A 24,302-nucleotide genomic window follows, 5' to 3' on the forward strand; every position below is an offset into this window, starting at 1 on the left:
ACAAATTTGCTGATGGCAGTTTACCACATTATCATCCAGATCATTGATGTAGATGACAAACAAAAGCAGACCCAGCAGCACTTCACTAGTCACAGGCCTCCAGTCAGAGAAGTGACCATCTACAGCCACACTGTGCCTCCTTCTGTGGAGCCAATGCTAATCCAAAGTACTACCTCATGTTGAATGCCAAGTGACTAAACCTTCTTGACCATCTTCCCATATGGGACCTTGTCAAAGGCCTTGTAGGCAACATTTATTGTCTCTCCCGGTAACCTACTTGAAAAATGCTCTATGCACAAAGCCAGGTTGACTATCCCTAATCAGTCCCTGCATATCCAAATACTTATATATTCAGTCCCTCAGAAAACCTTCCAATAACTTTTGCACTACTGATGTCAGGCTCAGCAGCCAAAAATTTCCAAGTTTATTCTTAGAGCTTTTTAAAACAACTGATCAACATTGGTTATCCTCCAATCCCCCAGCACCTCACCTGTGGCTAAGGATGTTTTAAATGCCCCTGCAATTTCTGTACTAGCCTCTCACACAGGCATCTATTAGTCTCTAGAGAGCATGGATTTGCACCTTGGAAAGTTTCCAGGGCACAGGCCTGGGAAGGGTTGTATGGGAGACCAGCAATTATCCATGCTGCAAGTCTCCCACCAATGTTGTCCAAGGGAAGGGCAAGGGACGATACGGCTTGGCACCAGTGTAGTCGCAAAGCAATGTGTGGTTAAGTGCCTTGCACAAGGACACAACACATTGCCTTAGCTGAGGCTCGAACTAGCGACCTTCAGATCAATAGACCAACGCCTTAGCCACTTGGCCACGCACCAACACCTCTCATAGGGTCCAAGGGAACATATCGTTTCCTACACAATCCAGATGAAGGGTCTTGGCCTGAAACATTGAGTATTTATTCATTCCAGAGATGTTGCCTGACCTGCTGAGTTCTTCCAGCACTGTGTGTGTGTAGCTATTCATCCAACCTTACCTCCCATACTCTGCCCAGCCTGCTGTGTGTCAGAAAGAAAACAACCACAGCTTGGTCTGTCTCTTCTCCACATCTAGCTATATCTTTGTAATTTCATGAATCACCCACTTAGATAGCCCAACTCATCCATGCCATCTAGCCCATATCTCTTTCAACCTTTTTGACTGCCATGTACCTGCCTAAATGTCTTTTAAACATTGTAAACGCACCCACTACTTACACTTCATTGAGCAGTTTGTTCCACATATTTACCAACCTCTACATGAAAACTTTCCCTTCACTTTAAATCTACGGCCTCTAGCTTGAGGCTCCCCTATCCTGGGAAAAAGAATGTGATAATCTGTCTTATCTTCGCCTCTCAGCCTCCCACATTAAAAGGAAAGAAATCCTCAACTGATCTATCCTCTCATTATCAATCAAACTCTACAGACCTGATAACATACATGTGAAACTTTTCTACACTCATTCCAACTTAAGACATCTTTCCTGCAGCTACCCAACCAGAACTGCACATGCTCTAGATATGGTCTCACCAACATCTTGTACAGTTGTAACACGATGTCCCAAACCTTTTAACAATGCCCTGACTGATAAAGGCAATAGTGTCAATCCCTTACTTTAGCAACCTGGATCTCATGTCCTTCCTGTACCACTGTGAAAGATATTCTGATTGTGCATTGCCCTATACATTGCACTTTACATTTTTTCAAACATAAGTATTTTGGACTATTTTTGTAATTCACAGTAGTTTTATGCCTTGCTACAAAACAAATTTCACATCACATATGTCACTGATGTCATGGGAAAACCTAGTTTGAAACGGGGTCCCGAACTGACCCTATGAACTGTGCTGCTATTAAGAGAGAGAGAGAGGGAGGCGTCCAGCGCAATGAGAGAGAGCGACAGAAAATGCTCGATAGATTGACCAGCGAAAAGAAAAAGAATTTTAACATACATTAAGAAAATGAAAATAGATATAGCTTTTTTTTTACAAGAAACACACTTAACAGAGATAGAACATCAGAATTTAAGAGCGGTTGGGTCGGAAATGTTATTGCAGCTTCATTTAATTCAAAGGCGAGGGAAGTTGCAATTTTGGTTAATAAAACGTTACCAATTAAAATATGAAATGTATTAATTGATTCTGTGGGGAGATATGTAATTATACATTGTCAAATTTTTTCAGAACTATGGACTCTTATGAATATTTATGCACCAAATGAAAATGATGTAAAATTTATACAAGAGGCCTTTTTGAATTTGGCTGATGCACATGAAAAAATATTAATAGGTGGAGATTTTAATTTTTGTCTGGACCCAGTTTTAGATAGATCAACAAAAGTTGTTACAAAATCAAAAGTAGCAAAATTAACTTTATCATTGATGAAAGATTTAAATTTGATTGATATATGGAGAAGAATTAATCCAAAAGAAAGAGATTACTCATTTTATTCAAATAGACATAAAACTTATTCAAGGATAGATTTTTTTCTATTATCAATGAATATTCAAGACAGAGTGAAAAATATGGAATATAAAGCAAGAATATTGTCGGATCATTCCCCCTTGACAATGACAATGACAATGATAATGATGGGTAACGAGGAATCAATTTACGGTTGGAGATTTAATTCAATATTATTAAAACATCAAGATTTTTGTGATTTCATGGAAAAGCAGATTCCGTTTTTTTTAGATACAAATTTACATTCAGTTGATGATAAATTTATAGTATGGGAAGCGATATTTGAGAGGCCAGATAATAAGTTATACTTCTAAAATTAAGAAGGAATATATGGTAGAAATAGATCAATTGGAAAAAGAGATTACAAAATTAGAAAAAGAATCCCAAAGATATATGACAGAAGAAAAATGAAGACAACTTGTTAACAAGAAGTTACAATATAATACACTTCAAACATACAGAACAGAAAAAGCAATTATGAGAACTAAACAGAGATATTACGAACTAAGTGAAAGATCACACAAAATTCTTGCTTGGCAGTTAAAAACAGACCAGATTTCCAAAACGATAAATACAATTAGAACAAGTATAAATAAAATTACTTATAAACCTTTAGAAATTAATGAAACTTTAAAAAAATTTTATTCTGAACTGTATCAATCAGAATCACAAAATGATATTGTTGAGATAGAAAGGTTTTTATCACAAATAACTCTTCCAAAATTGAATTCGGAAGAACAGAAGGGATTAGATATGCCTTTTACATTAAAAGAGGTCAAAGAAGCTTTAGGATCACTTCAGAGTAATAAGTCCTCAGGAGAGGATGGTTTTCCGCCTGAATTTTATAAAAAGTTTAAAGATTTACTAATTCCTCCTTTTATGGAGTTAATATACCAAGTGGAAAGAACGCATAAACTTCAAGAATCTTTTTCGACAGCTATTTTAATAGTATTGCCAAAAAAAAAGATAGAGATCTTTTAAAGCCAACATCATATAGACCTATTTCTTTGTTGAATACCAACTATAAAATAATAGCAAAAATTTTATCTAATAGATTATCTAAATACTTACCAAAATTAATACATATGGATCAAACAGGATTTATCAAAAATAGACAATCGACAGATAATGAAACTCGGTTACTTAGCATAATTCATTTGGCACAAAAGAGGGAAGAAATGAGTGTGGCAGTTGCTTTGGAGGCAGAAAAAGCATTTGATACATTGGAATGGGATTTTTTATTTAAGGTATTGGAAAAATATGGATTAGGAGTATCTTTTATAAAATGGATTAAAACCTTAAATACTAACCCCAAAGCTAAAGTGGTGACAAATGGCCAAATTTCAACATCATTTCAGTTAACAAGGTCAACTAGACAAGGTTGCCCATTATCACCTGCTTTATTTGAGTTGGCGATGGAACCATTAGCTGAATTAATTAGAACTGACCCAGATATTATTGGTTTCAGAGTTAACCAGGAGGAATATAAGATTAATTTATTTGCTGACAATGTTTTGCTTTATTTAACAAACCCATTGTATTTGCTGCGTAAATTATCTTCTAGATTGGAAGAATATGGGAAAATATCAGGCTACAAAATAAAATGGGATAAAATTGAAATTCTACCCCTTACTAAAGGAGATTATAGTCAATGTCGACTAATAACTCAATTTAGATGGCCAATAAATGGTATAAAATATTTAGGTATAAGAGTTGATAATGATATAAAGAATTTATATAAATTAAATTATTTACCATTATTGAAAAAAATTCAAGAAGATCTTGATAAATGGATTACATTACCAATAACATTAGTAGGCACAATAAATGCTGTAAAAATGAATATATTCCCTATATTACAATATTTATTCCAAACACTACCAACACAATTACCGCAGAAGTTTTTTCAAGAATTAAATAAATGTGTGAGGAAGTTCCTTTGGAAAGGCAAGATGTCAAGAATATCGTTGGAAAAATTGACATGGAAATTTGACCTAGGAGGGTTACAATTTCCAAACTTTAAGAATTATTATAAAGCAAATCAACTTAGATTTATTGCATCTTTTTTTGATGAAGATAAACAGGCATGGATTAGAATAGAATTAGATAAAATAGGAGAAAATATACCAGAATATTTTATATATAAGTGGGAATCTAAATGGATACGGGAAAAGAAAGAATCTCCTATATTAAAACATATGATTGATTTATGGGATAGGATAAATGTTGATGATGAGATAAAGAAATCTTTATGAGCAAAGAGACCTTTAATTCAAAATAAACTTATTCCTTTTAAAATGGATAACCAACTTTTATACAATTGGTTTCAAAAAGGGATTAGATATATAGGAGATTGTTTTGAAGGAGGTATATTAATGTCATTTGATCAATTAAAGAATAAATACAAAATATCAAAAACACTCTTTTTTGTTATTTCCAATTAAGGGCTTATTTAGGAGATAAATTGGGTCGAACAATGTTATTGCCAAAACCTAATGAAATAGAAACTTTAATTCAAAAAGGAAAAATTAAAAAAAATATTTCTTGTATGTATAGTTTGATTCAAAACCAGGCAATTAAACAAGGAATTCATAAGTCAAGACAAAAATGGTAAAGTGATTTGAATATTAAAATTGAAGAAGCAAGTTGGTCAAGACTATGTCTTGACAGTATGACAAATACAACAAATGTCCAGTTAAGATTAATGCAATATAATTTTTTACATCAATTATATATTACACCACAAAAAATAAATAAATTAAACCCAAATTTATCTGATCAATGTTTCCGATGTAATCAAGAAATTGGTACTTTTTTTACACTCTACTTGGTCTTGTTTTAAAATTCAACCTTTTTAGACAAATTTAAGAGTTTTATTGGAACAAATTATTGGAACACAACTTCCACATAATCCAACATTATTTTTACTAGGCAATATTGAAGGGATAAAACCGAAATCCAAAATTAATAAATATCAGAAAGAATTCATAAAAATTTTATTGGCAGTAGCAAAAAAGGCTATTGCAGTTACTTGGAAATCAGATTTATACTTAAGTATAGATCGTTGGAAGAATGAAATTTTCAGCTGCATTCCACTTGAAAAAATTACTTATAATTTAAGAGATAAATATGAACTATTTCTGAAAATTTGGCGCCCTTGCTTACAAAAGATAGGATTAAATATATAGGTGCTCCGAAGATAAAATTATTGGTTATCTGGGGAAAGAAATAAATATATATACTAAAGCTATTACGAACTCCGTGGAGCATGTGGGGATCTTCCGATATCCAGGCACTCTTTCTTTCTTTCTTTTTTCTTCTCTCTTTTTTTTCCTCTTTCTACAGGGATATGTTAGGAGGGAGGGGTTAAGGGGAGGGGGGAAAGGTTGATAACTTCTTTTCCTTTGTAACTATTTGAAAATTCAATAAAAATTATTAATTTTTTTTTAAAGACTGTATCCATTTATCCCTACGTTTGAAAGAGCCTAGTTTTGTTTCTATTTCCATACACACACAGATATATATATCTCATTGCTAACCTGTTCAATATATTTGCATTTATATTACTGTATGGCTTAGTTACTAGTAAACACTATTGGTTTAGAGTCATACCAGACTCCAACGTGTTTTCCATTTCTGCTGGTTCTTTAACCCAGTCAACGGGGTACGTGACACTGACAATAAATCTAAATTTGATTATGATTCCACCAGCACCAACTCCCTGTCCACTCCTCATCCAGAAAGGGAAAGTGCAGTCTATGCCCAAATAGAATGGATATGCAAATATCAAAAACAGAACACAGTGGATTCTAGTTAATTAGCAGAAACTTCATGGAAATAGTTAAATGGTAGCCTATCTTTCTAAATTTTTTTAATTGAGTAACAAATTATGTAGTGAAATGAAAAGCAGAACAATAGAACACTGTCAATACTACTATGGTAATAAAAAATTGTATTAGTTCCTAATCTTATCAATGGAGAAATTCAACCAGTGTACACTGCCATTTTCTTTTGATTGACTGTAAATGAACAAAATCATTGCAAACACCTAGTGCAACAGATAATGGGCTACCTTCATACAAACCTTTCAATGATTACACCCTCCAAATCTTCATCTCATTGTAATATTCAAGATGATTGTCAAAACTTTCAAATTCTTCATAGTTCCTAACTTGTTGACACAGCAAATTAATTTTATTTTCATTCCTGCTTGTTCCAGCATCTCCAAGCCTGAATGCTTGAAACCACAGTGACTGCAACAGTTCTGAATTGCCTTACTGCATCAACTATCGTGACAAAAATCACTGCTTATCAAACACAAGCGCACACAACTGATGCCATTTCAAAATTATTCACTTGAAACACAATATAGTGACTAACAGTCACACAAGTGCACACAACTGACACCAGTTAGAAACCGTTCACCAAATGTTTCCTGTCCTAATTAAGTTGTATAGTGTCCCAAAGAAACAAAGGAATCTCAGATATTTTCTCAATTCATTTTTGTTCTTTAAGAGTTGGCCCAAATCAATGACTGCCCTGATTAACTAATGGCCCAATTAACAGACTCCACTGTACTTCAAAATCAAAGATACCAGCAAGTAGTTAAGTTCACTACTATTCAATTGCTTTTTTTTCTTAAAATATACAATTTTACTAACTATATCATTTTATGACATTAAACTAAAACTGAAAACAATTCTGACATTGAGGTTAATGAACCTGTATTCAAAATTGATAAAATCACAAATACCTGAATAAAGGCAGTTTATGGTTAGTAAAAATGTGACTTCAGGGAATTAAGTATGTACTCCTAAATTTCAAGTTATTGACTAAATTAAAATCAATATTATGCTTTCATCAAATAAAATTACTTCATTGTAGTTCTCCTTTGAACATTGACAGGAAAATGGTATTTCAAAGTTCTGAGTAAATTTATTATCAAAGTACATATATGTCACTATATACCACCCTGAAATTCACAATAAATACAAAGAAGCACAATGGAACCAATGAAAGACAGCACCCAACAGGATTAACAACCTATGTACAAAAACAAAACTACCACAATTGGGGATGTAGGGAACAGTGATGGAGTCTGTCTGAGGTTGCAGTTGGATCTGAACCAGCTGGAAAAATTGGCTGAAAAATGGCAGATGGAATTTAATGCGACAAGTGCGAGGTGTTACTCTTTGGGAGGACCAACCAGGGTAGGTCTTACATGGTGAGTTGTCAGGGAATGAGGAGTGTGGTAGAAAAAAGGGATCTGAGAAACATAGGTCCTGAATTCACTAAAAGCTCTGTCACAGGTAGACAGGGTCATAAAGAAAGCTTTTGACACATTGGCCTTCATAAATCAATGTACTGAATGAAGGAGTTGGGATGTTATGTTGTAATTCTTTAAAACAATGGTGAGCCCTAATTTGGAATATTGTGTGCAGTTTTGGTCACCAACCTACAGAAAAGATGTAAATAAGATTGAAAGAATGCAGAGAAAATTTACAAGTATGTTGCCAGGACTTGAAGATCTGAGTTATAGGGAAAGGATGAATAAATTAGGACTTTATTCCCTAGAACATAGAAGACTGAGGGGAAGTTTGATAGAGGTGTACAAAATTATGAGGGGTATTGATAGAGAAAATGCAAGCAGGCTTTTTCCACTGAACTGGTGGTGTGAGACCTGGGGCTCCCGTACTTCCTTCCTGATGGCAGCAGCAAGAAGAGAGCATGGCCAGGATCTTTTGCTTAGTACACCAATGGAAATGCTATATTTTTGAGAACTATGATTTGCTTTTATATGTTAAGAAAAAAGGAAAAAGCTGTAATGGAAAATTTAAATATAGGAAAATTTCACCTTGCATAACATTTACTTTAGTCCTTTAAACCATTAACACTTTTAATAGAAATGGATTTTTCCTCAATCCTTTCTTCTCCATTCAAAATGTTAATTTATTTATCTGTTTAAAATATAACTCAGAACAGTCTATTCCAGACATCCACATCCCAGGCACTGGACAAACATCCACATGATAACTTGTAAGTATGGCTTTTCTGAATGGGTTGGGGAGTAGTTTCTGTTTGTTTATCTATTTATTTAAGTATTTGAAGATAAAGTGTAGAATAGATCCTTCTAACTCAATGAGCCACTCCGCCCAGCAACCCACCTACTTAACTCTAGCCTAATCTCAGGACAATTTACAGTGGCCATTTAATCTACCAACCAGTATTTTTTTGGATTATGGGGGAAACCAGAGCACCTGTAGGAAATCTACATGTTAACAGGGAGGAACATACAAACCCATTACAGACAATGTCAAATTGAACTCCAAACACCATACCTCGAGCTGTAATAGTGTCTAGCAGTTTACCAGCATCTACCAGTTTATTTTTCTGCATCTAATTAACTCCTCAAGAATGCTTTTACGATTATAATTTTAAAAATTATCGCAACAAATACTGCTTCACAAAATAAACCAAATCTCTGGAAAGGTCATGTAGAAAATGATAACATTTCTATTCAACATACTTTTTCTTCTTTCTAGCCAAAATCATTCAATGGCTTGTATATCGCATAAACTAGGTATAGAGACAAAGCACTCATATAAAAGCAAAGTGAAATTAGTTCAACATAAGGAAGAATGCACAGCTAGCATCTTTCACATGCATATATGTACAATTAGATAAGGTGTAAGTACACCAATAATTTTGGAAATATTTGATTATGACTGCAATTAAGAGTTACTTCGAGCAATAGATACAGCAGCATCACCTTGAGGGTATAACACTTCAAAAGATATGAGATACATTAACATTATCACATTATCAAAGTAATGGTCATTTCTGCCCAACTGGTATTGGCCTTAGGGAAGGAAGAGAGTTTATAAAAATTAAGGTGTCTTAATCTAGAAACAGTTCTTTTTGGGAAAGGCATGTGAAAATGGTGATGAACTGTGGATGGACATGTTTATGTTTGGGCCTCCCATTGCAAAACAAGATATATGCACACACTTCGCACACAGAGGTTTATTTTACCTTGCTCTGTCATTTCAAGTCAAAGATTCAAACATTTACTATCTAAGTCTATATGCAGTATACAATGCTGAGATTCATTTTCCCACAAACAGCCACGAAACACAGAAAATTATAAAACCCATTTCAGAAAAACATCAAACCCCCAACACAGAAAAAAAAGAACCAATTGCACAAATGGCAAAAAACAAGTGAAAAACACAGAATGCAAAACACCAGATCATTTCAATCCAGCACTAGTCTCTCGCTATCAGCACTAGTCCACTCTGATCAAAACTGCACAAAACAGCAACAGAAAACCAGAATCACATCATAAAGTGAACTGCAGAGTCGAATCCACAAACAGCTTCGATTCAACTTTGCCCAAGTCCCATGGATTCGAGAGCCATCAAGCAAGGGGGAAGGAGGGGGGGAGGGGGAGGGAGAGAGAGAGAGAGGATCCATATGTGGGCACCCTCCTCCAGGAGCACTGAACGCCAGGGAGTGAGAGACCGTTCACATGCAAGCAGACAGCACTGAACACCTGATTGCCTTCTGCTCTCATCCTCATTGATTTCAATCTTCCTCAACATTTTAATTGGTGGGATCAGCAAGAAATGAGAGCAACAGAAGGATTATGGAGCAGACAGAGTAGAAAAGAACACCTCGAGGTATTTAGGAGGGGAATGGATGTGCTTAAATATGGTTACTGAGACTGGATAAAGACTCATTCTGGGGAAAATTAGGAGTAAGGAAGAGGTGAAATCAAGCAACATGGAGGGATCAAAAGAGCCTACATGTCTGCCACCTTATACTGAGCAACACACAGTTGCTTGAATGTTGTTTGAATTTCCAGCATCTGCAGATTTCCTCATGTTTGCTCTTTAAATTATACTGAGCAAGGCAGGTTCTTGTGTGTTTGAAGGAAAGGAATGAATAGCAAGTAGGAGAATTTGAAGTGTGTGATTGCAGGTGTCCAGGAGCAACATGATGTTGTTAAGGTGAAGGGTAAAGTTGATAAGATTAGGGAACTTGGCTGATGAGAAAGATTGAGGCTCAGGTCAAGAAAAAGGTGACACACATTGGTTTTAGTAGTTTGGAGATGAGTGAATCCTTTCATGACTATAGAAGTATTAAGAATACTCTTCAGAAGGAAACCAAAGGGCAAAGAGAGGAAAGGAGATGGATCTGGCAGATAGGCCAAGGAAAATACCAACAGGTTCTTTAAGGAGAAAGTAGGTCCCCTTTACAATCGGCAGAGCTGCTTATATATCTTGAATGACAGGAGATAGGTAGGATTTTTAACAAAGATTAACCTTTGCTGTTTTCCAAAGACTTCATGGAAGCAAGTGAAGTGGAAATATTTGAGGAGATATTTGCAGCCTTGCAATGCATTGAGAATAAATCCCCAGGGCCTGAATGTGTGTATCCTCCAACTTTGTGGTAAGTGAGAAAGGTAGTTGCAGAGACCCTTGTTCTAGTGTGTTTAATATTTCAGTAATATATTTGTAAATATACAGTATTGCTTGATTAAGCATTATTCATTATGAGTGATACATAATTACAGATTGTCTACTTAGTTGTATTATAGCTTATATTATATTGTAGTCATAAGCTCAACTCAAATCTGTAACATATTGTCGTACATATATACACACAGAGTACGTGTGTGTGTGTGTGTGTGTGTGTGTATAACTAGAGCAATATGTTACATATTTGAGGAGATGCATTCTATATTAGACAACAGGCAATAGGTGCAGGAGTAGGCCATTCAGCCCTTCAAGCCAGCACCACCATTCACTGCAATCATGGCTGATCATCCACAATCAGTACCCCATTCCTGCCCTCTCCCCATATCCCTTGACTCCGTTATCTTTAAGGGCTCTATCTAACTCTTTCTTGAAAGCATCCAGAGAATTGGCCTCCACTGCCTTCTTAGGCAGAGCATTCCATAGATCCACAATTCTCTGGGTGAAAAAGTTTTTCCTCAAATCCGTTCGAAATAGCCTACCCCTTATTCTTAAACTGTGGCCTCTGGTTCTGGACTCCCCCAACATCGGGAACATGTTTCCTGCCTCGAGCATGTCTAACCCCTTAATAATCTTAAATGTTTCAATCAGATCCCCTCTCATCCTTCTAAATTCCAGTGTATACAAGCCCAGTGGCTCCAATCTTTCAACATATGACTTCCCCGCCATCCCAGGAACTAACCTCATGAACCTACGCTGCACTCCCTCAATAGCGAGAATGTCCTTCCTCAAATTTGGAGACCACAACTGCACACAATACTCCAGGTGTGGTCTCACCAGGGCCCTATACAATTGCAGAAGGACCTCTTTGCTCCTATACTCAACTCCCCTTGTTATGAAGGCCAACATGCTATTAGCTTTCTTCACTGCCTGCTGTACCTACATGCTTATTTTCAGTGTCTGATGAACAAGAACACTTAGATCTCATTGTACTTCCCCTTTTCCTACCTTGACACCATTCAGATAGTAACCTACCTTCCTGTTCTTGCCACCAAAGTGAATAACCTCACATTTATCCACATTAAGCTGCATCTACCACGCATCTGCCCACTCACCCAACTTGTCCAAGTCACCCGGCTTTCTCATAACATCCTCCTCACATTTCACACTGCCACCCAGCTTTGTGTCATCTGCAAATTTGCTAATGTTACTTTTAATCCCTTCATCTAAATCATTAATGTATACTGTAAATAGCTGTGGTCCCAGCACGAGCCTTGCGGTACCCCACTAGTCACTGCCTGCCATTCTGAAAGGGACCCATTAATCCCTACTCTGTTTCCTCTCTGCCAACCAATTTTCTATCCATGTCAGTACCCTACCCTCAATACCATGTGCTCTAATTTTGCCTAGTAATCTCCTACGTGGGACCTTAACAAAGGCTTTCTGAAAGTCCAGGTACACTACATCCACTGGCTCTCCCTTGTCCATTTTCATAGTCACATCCTCAAAGAATTCCAGAAGATTAGTCAAGCACGATTTCCCCTTCGTAAATCCATGCTGACTCGGACCAATCATGTTACTGCTATCCAAATGTGCCGCTATTTCATCTTTTATAATTGACTCCAGCATCTTCCCCACCACTGATGTCAGGCTAACTGGTCTATAATTCTTTGTTTTCTCTCTCCATCCTTTCTTAAAAAGTGGGATAGCATTAGCTACCCTCCAATCCACAAGAACTGATGTTGAATCATTAGAACAAAAAAAAATGATTACCAATGCATCCACGATTTCTTGAGCCACCTCCTTAAGTACCCTGGGATGCAGACCATCAGGCCCTGGGGATTTAACAGCCTTCAGTCCCATCAGTTATCCAGCACCATTTTCTGCCGAATATGAATTTCCTTCAGTTCCTCCATTACCCTAGGTCCTCTGGCCACTATTACATCTGAGAGATTGTCGGTGTCTTCCCTAGCGAAAACAGATCCAAAGTACCTGTTCAACTGTTCCGCCATTTCCTTGTTCCCCATAATAAATTCACCCACTTCTGTCTTCAAGGGCCCAACTTTGGTCTTAACTATTTTTTCCTCTTCACATACTTAAAGAAGCTTTTACTATCCTCCTTTATATTCTTGGCTAGCTTACCTTTGTACCTCGTATTTTCTCCCCGTATTGCCTTTTTAGTTATCTAAACTATATTGAGTTAGAGTTTATAGCTAAGCTATAGGTAATGTAGTGTATTCAATATTTCAGTAATTTTGCATAATATTGTAAATATATTGCTTGATTAAGCATTTTTGTTTGCCTAATTCATTGCAGGTTATACAGTAATTCTGCTAATTATGTCATTTTACCACCATGTCATATGTGAGCATCTCACTAAAGAAAATAAACTAAGTACAAGCTCCCATGTTTTTTCGAATGGTTTCTGAACTTGCGAAACAGCAGAGGCGATGAGGAAGTTTCAAAACAAAAGACGACGAGATGACGACCTACCTGCTGAAATGCAGCATGTTTTTTCTTTCTGCACCACCATAGGGTGAATTTAAGATGGTGCCAAGTGACCACCTCTTTGAGCTCATCTGTGAAAACAGCTTAAAATCCTCTCTTCAACATCTCTTTTTTTCTTTTTCAAGGTGTTTGGAGTTCTATCAAAGACCTGAACCGCAGGCGGCACTCACACTGCATTTTTTTTTGTTGCAGTAGATGAGTTCCCCTTCCTAGTGCTTGCTGGCCGACCATTTTCCAACATTCTCCAGCCGCGGTTTGGACGGTGCCACCTACACAGTGTAGGCCTGTGGATGACTGATTTCAGGACAGTGTTACTGACTGAAGCGTCATTGGAGATGGAACATCACTAATTCACTACAGCGGATATATGGGTGGGGGTCTGTAGTCCACAAGACATAGCAGCAGAATTAGGCCATTCAGCCCATCGAGTCTGCTCCGCAATTCCATCATGGATCTTCCTTACCTCTGTTCTAAAAGGTCACCCCTCAATTTTGAGGCAGTGCCCTTTAGTTCTGGATAACCCCACCATAGCAAAAATCCACTTATCTAGTCCTTTCAACATTCAGTAGGTTTCATTGAGATCCCCACACATTCTTCTAAAATCCAGTGAGTACAGGCTCAAAGCAAGCAAACACTCCTCATATGTTAACCCCTTCATTTCCTGAATCAACCTTCTGAACCTCCTCTGGACTCTCTCCGATAACAAACATCCTTTCTACAATATGGGGCCCAAAACTGTTGACAATATTCTAAGTGCAGCCTGACTAGTGACTTATAAAGCCTCAGCATTATCTCCTTGCTTGTAGTCGCGTGCAACAAGCTACTAAAGAAACACACAGAGGCAGAGAGAGCTGAACTCAGAATGGCTTTACTGATTCAAAATCGCGCGCTTAAATCTCCCCTCCTATGGGCCCCTGTGACCCGCAGGGCGGGCATGACGTCAGACTGTCCTTGGAAGGTCCACCCTGAGCGGGTGGTTCCAAACACGCAAACATGTCTGACCACGGCTCCCGATGGCAGTTCGAATTCCGTGTGTGCGGGCCATCAGACCTCCCCCCAAGAAACGTCCATCAGGGGGAGTGGAGCCCCAAGTCTGTGTGGCTTGCCTGGATGGACGGACTCGCCAGCGCGGTGCAGGTACCCTCACTGGTTGCCCAATGTCTAAGTGCGCCAGTTTGAGGCGGTCCACTGTAAGAGTCTCTTCCTGGACACCCATCTCCATGACACACGTGGTTCTGTTTTGCCAGATCACCTTGAAAGGTCCCTTGTACGGCCGCTGTACAGATGACCTGTGCATGCCACTGCGAATAAAAACATACTCACAGTCTCGGAGGTCTTTAGGGGTGAAGGAAGGCGTGGGACAATGCCTGGAGGTCGGGACCGGTGCCAGGGTCCCTACCTTGTCTCGCAGCCTCATTAGCACCGCTGCTGGAGTTTCTTCCGAACCTCAGGCCTCTGGTACGAATTCGCCTGGGACTGTCAGGGGGGCACCGTAGACCAATTCCGCCGAGGAGGTGTCCAGGTCCTCCCTGGGGGCTGTGCAGATGCCCAGTAGGACCCAGGGAAGCTCATCTGTCCAGTTGGGGCCCCTGAGGCATCAGGGCCGACTTGAGATGCCGGTGGAATCGCTCTACCAAACCGTTGGACTGGGGATGGTACGCTGTGGTGTGATGTAGCTGGGTGCCCAGGAGCTGTGCCAGTGCTGTCCACAAACCAGACGTGGACTGCGCCCCTCTGTCAGAGGTGATTTCCGTTGGGAGGCCGAACCTGGCGATCCAGTTTGCAATGAGCGTCCTGGTGCAGGACGTGTCTGCAAGCAGTACGGCTTCCGGCCATCTGGTGAACCTGTCTACCATGTTAAAGACATACCTGGTGCCCCGGGAGACTGGCAGGGAGCCGACGATGTCCAAGTGGATGTGTTGGAACCTCCTGTGTGTCTGCTGGAACTACTGGAGGGGAGACTTCACATGCCGCTGGACTCTGGCGGTCTGGCAGTATACGCAGGTCCTGGCCCAGTGGCCGACCTGTTTGCGCAAACCGTGCCAGACGAATCTGTCCACTACCATCTTGATGGACGCCCGGATGGACGGGTGGGCCAGGTCGTGGAGCGTGTTGAACACCCGGTGCCTCCATGCTGCTGGTACCACAGGTCAGGGTTTGCCGGTAGACACGTCGCACAGGAGTCCGCTGCCCGGCCAATGGAGACGTTCTCCAACTGGAGCCCCGAAACGACGATGCGGTAAGCCAGGATCTCAGTGTCCGACCATTGTGTTTCCGTCAGTGCTGCGTAGTCTATTCCTGAAGACGATATGCCTACTGAGTAGAGGCAGGGGCGAGACAGCGTGTCGGTGATGACGTTGTTCTTCCCTGCGATGTGGCGGACGTCCATGGTGAATTCTGAAATAAAGGACAGATGCCTCTGCTGCTGAGCCGACCATGGGTCCGATACCTTGGCCAGTGTGAAGGTGAGGGGCTTGAGGTCCGTATACACAGTGAACTCCCTTCCCTCAAGAAAGTACCAGAAATGCCAGACAGCCAGTTAGAGCGCTAGCAACTCTCCGTTAAAAGCACTGTACTTTGCCTCTGGTGGCCATAGGTTCCAGATGAAGAAAGCGAGTGGTCACCACTGGTCCTCGACGAGCTGCTCCAGGACTCCACCAACTGCCGTGTCGGAAGCGTCGACTGTGAGTGCCGTGGGTACATTGACTCTCGGGTGCACTAGGAGGGCTGCCTTTGCCAGCGCCTCCTTGGCCTGCTCGAACACCACCGTGGACACCACATCCCATGCCACTTCTTTGGCCTTGCCGGCCATCAGGCTGAACAAGGGTCTCATGATGCAGGGCACCGACGGCACAAACCGATGGTAAAAGTTGACCATCCCTACAAACTCCTGCAGGCCCTTGACCGTGCTGGGCTTGGGGAACTGGCAGTTGGCCTGGACCTTGTCCGGTAGGGGAACTGCACCACGTTGGTTGACTCTGCGGCCCAAGAAGTCAATCTCCATCAGCCTGAACTGGCACTTCGCCAGATTGATTGCCAGTCTGTAGTCAAGCAGGCGTTGGCAGAGCTGGCACAAATGTGCCACGTGCTCTTGGTGTGAACTGCTGGCCACCCACCAGGATATCGTCCAAGTAAATGAACACGAAATCTAGGCCGCGGTCCACCGAGTCCATGAACCTTTGGAAAGTTTGGGCTGCATTCTTGAGACCGAAAGACATCCTCAGGAATTTGAACAAGCCGAACGGGGTGATGAGGGCTGTCTTGGGCACGTCATCGGGGTGCACTGGGATCTGATGGTATCCCCTGACCAGGTTGATTTCGAGAAGATGGTCGCTCCGTGCGGATTCACTGTGAAGTCCTGGATGTGGGGTACCGGGTATCTGTCGGCGGTTGTGGCATCGTTAAGCCTTCTGTAGTCTCTGCAGGGCCTCCATCCTCCTGTGGACTTGGGCACCATGTGCAGCGGGGATGCCCACGGGCTGTCTGAGCGGTGTATGATTCCCAGCTCTTCTATCTTACAGAACTCCTCCTTGATGAGGTGGAGCTTGTCGGGTGGGAGCCTGCGAACTCAGGCGTGCAGCAGCGGTCCTTGCATGGGGATGTGGTGCTGCACGCTGTGCTTGGGGTCGGCCGTGGAGAACTGCGGGGTGACTATGGAGGGGAATTCCGCCAACACCCTGGCAAATTTGCTACCCGAGAGGGTCACGGAATCCAGGTGGAGGGCTGGTAGCTTGGCTTCTCCGAACTGGAAAGTCTGGAGCGTCTCGGCATGGATCAAACGCTGGCCTTTTAGGTCGACGAGGAGGCAGTTGGCTCGTAGGAAATCTGCCCCTAGTAGTGGCTGTGACACCACTGCCAACGTGAAAGTCCAAGTGAAACGGCTGGACCCAAAATGCAGTGAGATAGTTCATGGGCCATACATCCAAATACTGGTGCCATTTGCAGCAGTGAGTTCGGGGCCTGGGACCCTAGGACCATGTTCGAGGGGGGGAGTACACTGACTTCGGCCCGGGTGTCTACCAGGAAGCGCCGCCCGGAGTGTCGGTTCCAGAGGTACAGGAGGCTGTCTCGGCGGCCAGCTGTCGTAGCCATCAGCAACGGCTGGCCCCGGTGTTTCCCGGAAAAGCACATGGTGGACGGCAGCAGCACGCGCCTGAGCCCCATCTTTGGTGATAGAAACACCATTGTTCTGAACTTCTGTCTTTCTCCCCAGTGAGTCTCGACGACTTCGGTTGCGGGGCCTGGGCTTTGGGGCGCGCGATCGTGGCTAGGCCAATGGAGGCTGCTCCACATTGCTTGCTGTACCAAAGGAAGTCTGCTTTAGCCGCGACCCTGCGTGGGTCGCTGAAATTCTCACTCGCGAGGAGGAGGTGAATGTACTCTGGCATTTGCTCAAGGAACAATTGTTCAAATAAAACGCACGGCTTATGGCCGTCCATGAGCACCAGCATATCATTCATGAGCTCGGATGGCGTACGGTCACCCAGGCGGTCTGTGTGTAGGAGCCGCACGGCCCGTTCGTGGCGGGAGAGTCCGAAGGTACAGATCAGGAATGCCTTAAGCTTAGTGTACCTGTCCTCCGTTGGTGGCTGGTGTAGGAAGTCGATGATTCAGCCTGCCGTCTCCTGGTCGAGCGTGCTGACCACGTTCTGCGTGGCGTCGGCTGTAATGTCTCTGATATTGAACTGGGCCTCAGCCTGCTCGAACCAAACGTGGGGCTGAGTGGCCCAGAAAGTCGGGAGCTTCAGATAGACCGCGCTGTGCGAGTTCCTCAAACTCATGGCTAGTCGCTGAGTCGTCAGCTCCAGATGCCGTCTGGAACGTTGGGGTCACCAATGTAGTCGCGTGCAATGCGCTACTAAAGAAACACACGGAGGCAGAAAGAGCTGAACTCAGAATGCCTTTACTGATTTAAAATCATGCGCTTAAATCTCCCCTCCCGTGGGCCCCTGTGACCCGCAGGGCGGATGTGACATCAGTCTGTTCCTGGAAGGTCCGCCCCGAGTGGGTAGTTCCAAACGCGCTACCGCGTGTCTGCCCGCGGCTCCTGATGGCGGTTCAAGTCCCGCGTGTGCAGGCCGCAACATGCTTTTATATTCAATTCCCATTGAAATAAATGGCAGCATTGTATTTGCCTTCTTTAGAACAGGCTCAATCTGTGAGTTGAGCTTCTGGGAGTCTTGCACAAGAACTCTTAACTCACAGAGCTACCCAGTCCTGTGTCACTCTCATCATTGTCAGAGTTGTGATCAACAGCATGCAACTTGACTTTTTATCTTTTTCCCTTGTTTCTGCAGTCCATTTATTTTTGTCTGCTCAACATGCTCTGTGTATGTGTCCTACCTTGTTGCGTTTTCTGCAAGTTTTGCCTTTAAACCTGCATTGGTCTGGTGTATGTGAGCTTCTGCCATAATGGCAACACAATTTGTTTGGCCAGGCCGGTTCTGTTTATATATTGCAATTTTGTTCAAGCTCACTTTCATCCTGACTGCAACTCAATTGCATCTCTGGCTACTGTATTCACAGCATAGTAAATTTTAAACTATCCCATTCTGGGCTAAAGATTTAGTCGCTGCGGAGCATTTCTTACTCTTGTGGGATAACATCTTTCCTGACATTATTTGAAAAAAAAGATGCTGGTGAGCTAGTAATGGGGGACAAGGAAATGGCATTGAATTTAATGGGTATTTTGCATCTGTCCTCACTGTGTAAGGCACTAGCAGTGTGTCAGAAGTCCATGAGTTCAGGGAGCAGGAGTGAGTGCCTTTCCTGTTACAAAGTGCTAGGTGAACTCAAAGGTGTTAAGGTGGATAAGTCACCTGGTCCAGATGGACTACATCCCAGAGTCCTGAGAGAGGTTGCTGAAGCATTGGTCATGAATTTTCAAGAATCACTTGATGTTGGCATGATCCCAGAGGACAGGAAGATTGCAAACATCACTCCACTCTGTAAAAAGGAGGAAGGCAAAAGAAAGGAAATTATAGGCCAGTTAGCCTAGCGTCATTGGTTGGGAAAGTGTTGGAGTCTGTTATTAAGAATGAGGTTTCAGGATAGTGTGGCCAGGTTTAGCTCAAATGCCATCTATAAATTTGCTGATGACAGAATTGTTGGCAGAATTTCAGATGGTGACAAACAGTCATACAGGAGAGAGATAGATCAGCTGGTTGAGTGGTGTCGCTGCAACAAATATTCACTCAACATCAGTAGGACCAAGGAATTGACTGTGGACCTCAGGACAGGGAAGTTGATGGAATACACACTAGTCCTCATCAAGGAATCAGAGTTAGAATCAGAGCAGTTTCAAGTTCCCAGACATCAACATCTCTGAGGATTAATCCTGTGCCCAACATAGTGATGTAATTACAAAGAAAACACAACAGAGAGCATTCTAACCAGTTACATCACTGTCTGGTATCCAGGGGCCATTACACAGGATTGGAAAAAGCTTCAAAAAATGTAAACTCAAACAGCTCCATCATGGACACTAGTCTCCTCAGCATTAAAGACGTCTTCAATAGGTGAGCTTCAAAATGGGTGGCATCCATCATTAAGTACCCCATCACCCAGAACATGATCTCTTCTCATTGCTACCATCGAGGGTGAAGTACAGTAGCCAGAAGACACACATGCAACGATTCAGATACAGCTTCTTTCCATTCACCACCAGACTTCTCAATGGACAATGAGCCCATGAATACTGTCTCACTATTTTTCCCTCGCTTTTTGCACTACTCATTTAATTTTCTTTTTTTATGTGTAGTTCTTAGTTTAATGTACAGTTTTTTAAATTACAAATTGCAATGTAATGTTGCCGCAAAACAACAAATTTCACAACATTCCTTATGGCAGTGATATTAAACCTGATACTAATTCAGTGTTGCAGGGTTCAATATTGGAACCACTGTTGTTTATATAAATGATTCAGATGAGAATGCACAAGCCTTAATCAGCAAGTTAGTGGATGACATGAAATCAAGTATTGTTGTTAATGAAGAAGGTGGTTATTAAAGATTACAGGAGGATCTTAATCAGTTAGGGAAATAGGCCAAGGAATAGCAAATTAATTTTGCTACAAATAATGCATTTTGGAAAGTCAAGTGCATAGTTTTGGTCACTATGTAATCAAAAAGATTTAATTAAACTGGGAAGAGTGGTTTTCCTAGGGAGAGGTTTCCCTATCTAGCAGTCCAGCATCCTGAGTGGTTATTCCCTGGAATATAGCAGAATGAGGGGGTGACCTTACAGAAATATTTACAATTCTGAGAAGAAGAGGTAAGAGGATAACAACTCTTTCCCCCAGAGTTGGGGAGTCCTAAACTACTGGACTAGGTTTAAGGCAAGAAGGGAAATATTTGAAAGGGACCTGAGGGGTAACTTATTCACTCAGAGGGTGGTGAGCATATGGAACATTCATTCATTTGGCTTCATTCATTTTTATTGCTTTAGCTTTGAATCAATTGCCTTTTACCTTTTTTTTTGAAGAAGTGATTTCTGATTCTGGAAAGTCTCTTGAACCAGAAGATAACTTCACTCACACTATTTCTGAACTGATTGTAAAATCTAGGGACACACTTTTAAGGTCTTTGCAAATTGTGTTCTCAATACTTATTGTTTAATTATTAATATTTTCTTTTTTGTATTTGCACAGTTGCTTACTTGTCTGTCTTGTGTGTGATTTTTTTCATTGATTCTACTGCATCCATTCTGAATGCCCATAAGAAAATGAATGTCAGGGTAGTAAATGGTAATAAATTTACTTCAAACTTTTGAACTTTGATATATCACATTAATCTATTTCTCGACCAAAACTATGGCAATTTCTAAAAGTAATTTACTATTTATTTTACCTTCTGTGGGCAAAATAAATTTTAGCCTGGTATTCACTTCCTTTCTATTAGCTCATAAATGCTGAATGAGTTTGTAATTACTGGAGATTTTTCAATTTAGTTGCCTGATACACTGACAAACTCACAAAACCACATTGGAATGCAAGTGCAGTCAACAGCTTATAACTTATTGCATTCTAGAATGAACTGACAGAAGCATGCCAATAAATCACAAGATGAAAACCATTAACACTTTTTCACTTGTCTTACCTTCTTCTGACAAATAGCAGAAATTTCAGCTGTAAAGTTGAAGAGATACAAACATGTCAATTTATATAATAATACTCATTGTGGGAGTGTTCATGAAAAATTATCAATTCTGCAAAATTAAATTTTGCCAGTGTTTTTAATGAAATAACCAGAAATCAGAATATACATGAAAGCCTTTAATAACCACTTTTAATGATTAACAATGGAAATTAATTGAAGGTCCAGAAATTTAGATTGTGCGGTAACAATTGGGATCAACAGAAACCAAAATGGAGGCAAGGTCACGCCCTTTAATTTTAGTCACAGTCATTCAGCATAGAAATAGGCCGATTAGCCTAGCACATCCACAACAATCATCAGGTATCTATGTGCATTAATCCAATTTGTCAGCAGCAAGCTTATAGTTTGCCATGTAATGCTCATTTAGTACCAAGCTCAAATTATTGTTATTCAGCCGTGTACAGTACATGTATACCACCAAACAATGGAATGTTCCTCTGGACCAAGGTGCACACGTCTGGTGATATACATACATACCAAAGTGCACGACACAACTCAAAATAATATTACCACAAATAAATTAACAAATAAGAATGATTATTTTAATGATACAAAATCATAACATGTCATACCCAATATATGCTTCCAATAGCTTTAAAGTATCAATGGATGTTGCACCATTTGATAAAGTATTTTACAGGTGTCATTTAAAGGGTTTTCCCTCATTTATTTCCAAAAGAAATCTCTTGAGTGGTCTTCCACTTTGAACAGGCAGGTGTGTTCTTAAAGACAACAGGCTCTAACTGCCCAATGACCTTATTTCACCCAATTACAGACCATATGTCTGATTAACCTACTAACCAGTACATTTTTGGAATGTGGGAGGAAACCAGAGTACCCAGCAGAAATCCATGCGATCATGGGGAGAACATACACACTCCTTACAGACAGCAGAGAGAATTGAACTCAGGCTGCTGGCACATAATAGCGTTTACACTAACCACTATACTACCTTGACACTTCAGTTACTATCTACCTTACCTATGCCCATCCCTGGAGGTGCATTATATGCACAGCATTTTTGACAGCTACTAAAAACACATTGGCCAAAATAAACCACTGTTTGCAATTACTGGATTTGATTAATCAAGGACAGGAGTTCCTCACATTCTGTGGACTCTGAACTGATTCTTGCTCTGGGATAATCTAATCAGAGCAATTGAACATGGACACAAGGAGCTTCACCTACTGAACCGGAGACCATTCTCAGACGAGTAGCTACTTATTATGTAAAATGTCAGACCTAACAAAGAAACAATCTATAACCTTATTAGACTCCGTCTGTGTCGCCTCATTTAACTGATTTGGACCAGTCAGAGTTGAAAGACACAAATACACAAGGCTGGGGTGGCCAGAACCAGGAGACAATTTTGGGTTGTACTCGTGTACAAGAACCAGTAAAAACGCAACCCAAGTAGGTCAGGTGATGTTAAGCCAATGGGATGGAAAACCAACAGTTCAATTGATTAGGAACACTATGAGAGTCAGGAGCTCCAAATATGCAGGGATGATAACTCTCCAGTAACCAGAAACCAACCATCGCAGATAAGGAGGACCCCATGGACACGTGGAGATCAGGACTACAAGGAATGCTTGGCCAGTGTAAACTCCTTTCCAGGGTAATACCTTTTTTCATCATTGACTGTTCATGGAGGGTCAGGGATTCTCATGGGGTACATGCAGGGAGTTGAGACAATAAAAGTTACTTGTCGGTTAACACAGGTTCTCTGTGCCTCACTGATTGTTAGTACAAGGGGTGACTCTTGTAACAAACTATTGTTCAAAATTCATGTTGAAGCCTCTGATAATATAATTTGAGGCCTAAGATCTATCTGGACCAGCACAGGCCATCCATGTTGAGGTCGCATAGGGATACCGCACAATAACAGGCACTTACAGCCCATGTGACTAATGGACCTACCGACCTGTCTGCTTTTGGAATCTGGGAGGAAACTAGAGCACCTGGAGGGAAGCCACATGCTCACTGGGAGAATGCACAAACTTCTTACAGACAGTGGTGGGAACTGAATCTGGTCACTGACATTGTAAAGCAGTACGCTAACTGCTACATTGCGGTGCCTCCCAAAGTACAGATAAGAAATACACCTGCTAAGCCAAGGATTCATAAAGGATCTACTGCAGGCTGCCTTGTACAAAACATTTTTAACCCCATGTTTAGTTATCAGAATACCATTAATTCATCAGTGGCAGACATTATTCACCAACATCAAACCCACAACTCCTCATTAACTTGAAGACCACAGTAGTTTCTTCAGTTTACAGTTTCGTACTTCAGGTCTCATTTGGTGCATACAACATGCACATAACTTGGAGACAGTTCAAGTCCTGGATTAATGTGTCTTGGATTAATTATAATTAAACTTGGATATTCAAGAACACTTGAAAAGTGAACTTCTTTCATGAAAAGAACTTGCATTCAAACTATATTTTTCAAATCCAGAGGATGTCTCTAAAGGCTTTAAATCTATTCTTTCACTGTTGCCACATTAGCAGTTAAAGATGGCAGCAACAAAACTCATTTGCTTTTAAGAGTTTGGAGAAAGGACAGCAGAGCATCAATGGCTGGAGTTTCTGTGAAAACGACATAAGTGTAAGGCAGATATATTTCAAATAAGAAAAAATTTTCAAAGGAAAGAAGGTCACTACCGTGGCTGACAAGTGAAGTCAGAGCCAAAGTAAAAGCA

At 40.8% G+C, this 24,302-nt stretch overlaps 1 protein-coding gene across 1 annotated transcript in view; it reads right to left on the reverse strand.

The window, feature by feature from the left end:
* Positions 1-24,302, reverse strand: part of LOC132390105 (protein unc-79 homolog) — a 625,175-nt gene that overhangs the window by 504,795 nt on the left and 96,078 nt on the right. The window contains exon 11 of the mRNA XM_059962702.1: positions 21,538-21,566. Within this exon, the coding sequence (XP_059818685.1) occupies positions 21,538-21,566 (29 nt within the window). The remainder of the gene's footprint in view (positions 1-21,537; positions 21,567-24,302) is intronic.

Source organism: Hypanus sabinus, chromosome 2, assembly GCF_030144855.1.
Source record: "Hypanus sabinus isolate sHypSab1 chromosome 2, sHypSab1.hap1, whole genome shotgun sequence".
Taxonomy (NCBI): Eukaryota; Metazoa; Chordata; class Chondrichthyes; order Myliobatiformes; family Dasyatidae; genus Hypanus; species Hypanus sabinus.